General features: G+C 69.7%; 1 protein-coding gene across 1 annotated transcript in view; it reads left to right on the top strand.

Moving 5' to 3' along the window:
• The window catches only part of RYR1 (ryanodine receptor 1), a 187,254-nt gene that overhangs the window by 92,077 nt on the left and 94,794 nt on the right, over positions 1-383 (top strand). Inside the window, 1 exon segment of the mRNA XM_029913199.1 lies at positions 178-315. Coding sequence (XP_029769059.1) covers positions 178-315 — 138 coding nt within the window.

Genomic DNA, 383 nt, shown 5'->3' on the forward strand with positions numbered 1-383 from the left:
CCTTTCTCAGCCCCCCCTGGGCGCCATGGGCCAGTCCCCCTTTCTCAGCCCCCCCGGGCGCCATGCCCTAGCCCAGGACACCCAGGCTCTGGCCTGCCCCCCCTTGCCCCATGGACAGATTTACATCCCCCCCTCCTGCCCCGAGGCGCCGTGTCTGACAGCCCCTCCCCCCGGCAGTGCGAGAACCCCGCCTCCATGCGCTGGCAGATGGCCCTGTACCGCGAGATGTCGGGCAAGGCCGAGGACGCTAACCGACCCGAGAAGATTGTGCGACGGGTGCAGGAGGTGTCGGCTGTGCTCTTCCACCTGGAGCAGGTGAGGGGCTGCAGGGTGGGGGGCATATCGTGGGGGAGGGGCTATGGGGAGGGGAAGGGGCTGCAGGG

This window comes from Terrapene carolina, unplaced genomic scaffold (genome assembly GCF_002925995.2).
Source record: "Terrapene carolina triunguis isolate 2854851 unplaced genomic scaffold, T_m_triunguis-2.0 Scaffold517, whole genome shotgun sequence".
NCBI classification, from domain to species: domain Eukaryota; kingdom Metazoa; phylum Chordata; order Testudines; family Emydidae; genus Terrapene; species Terrapene triunguis.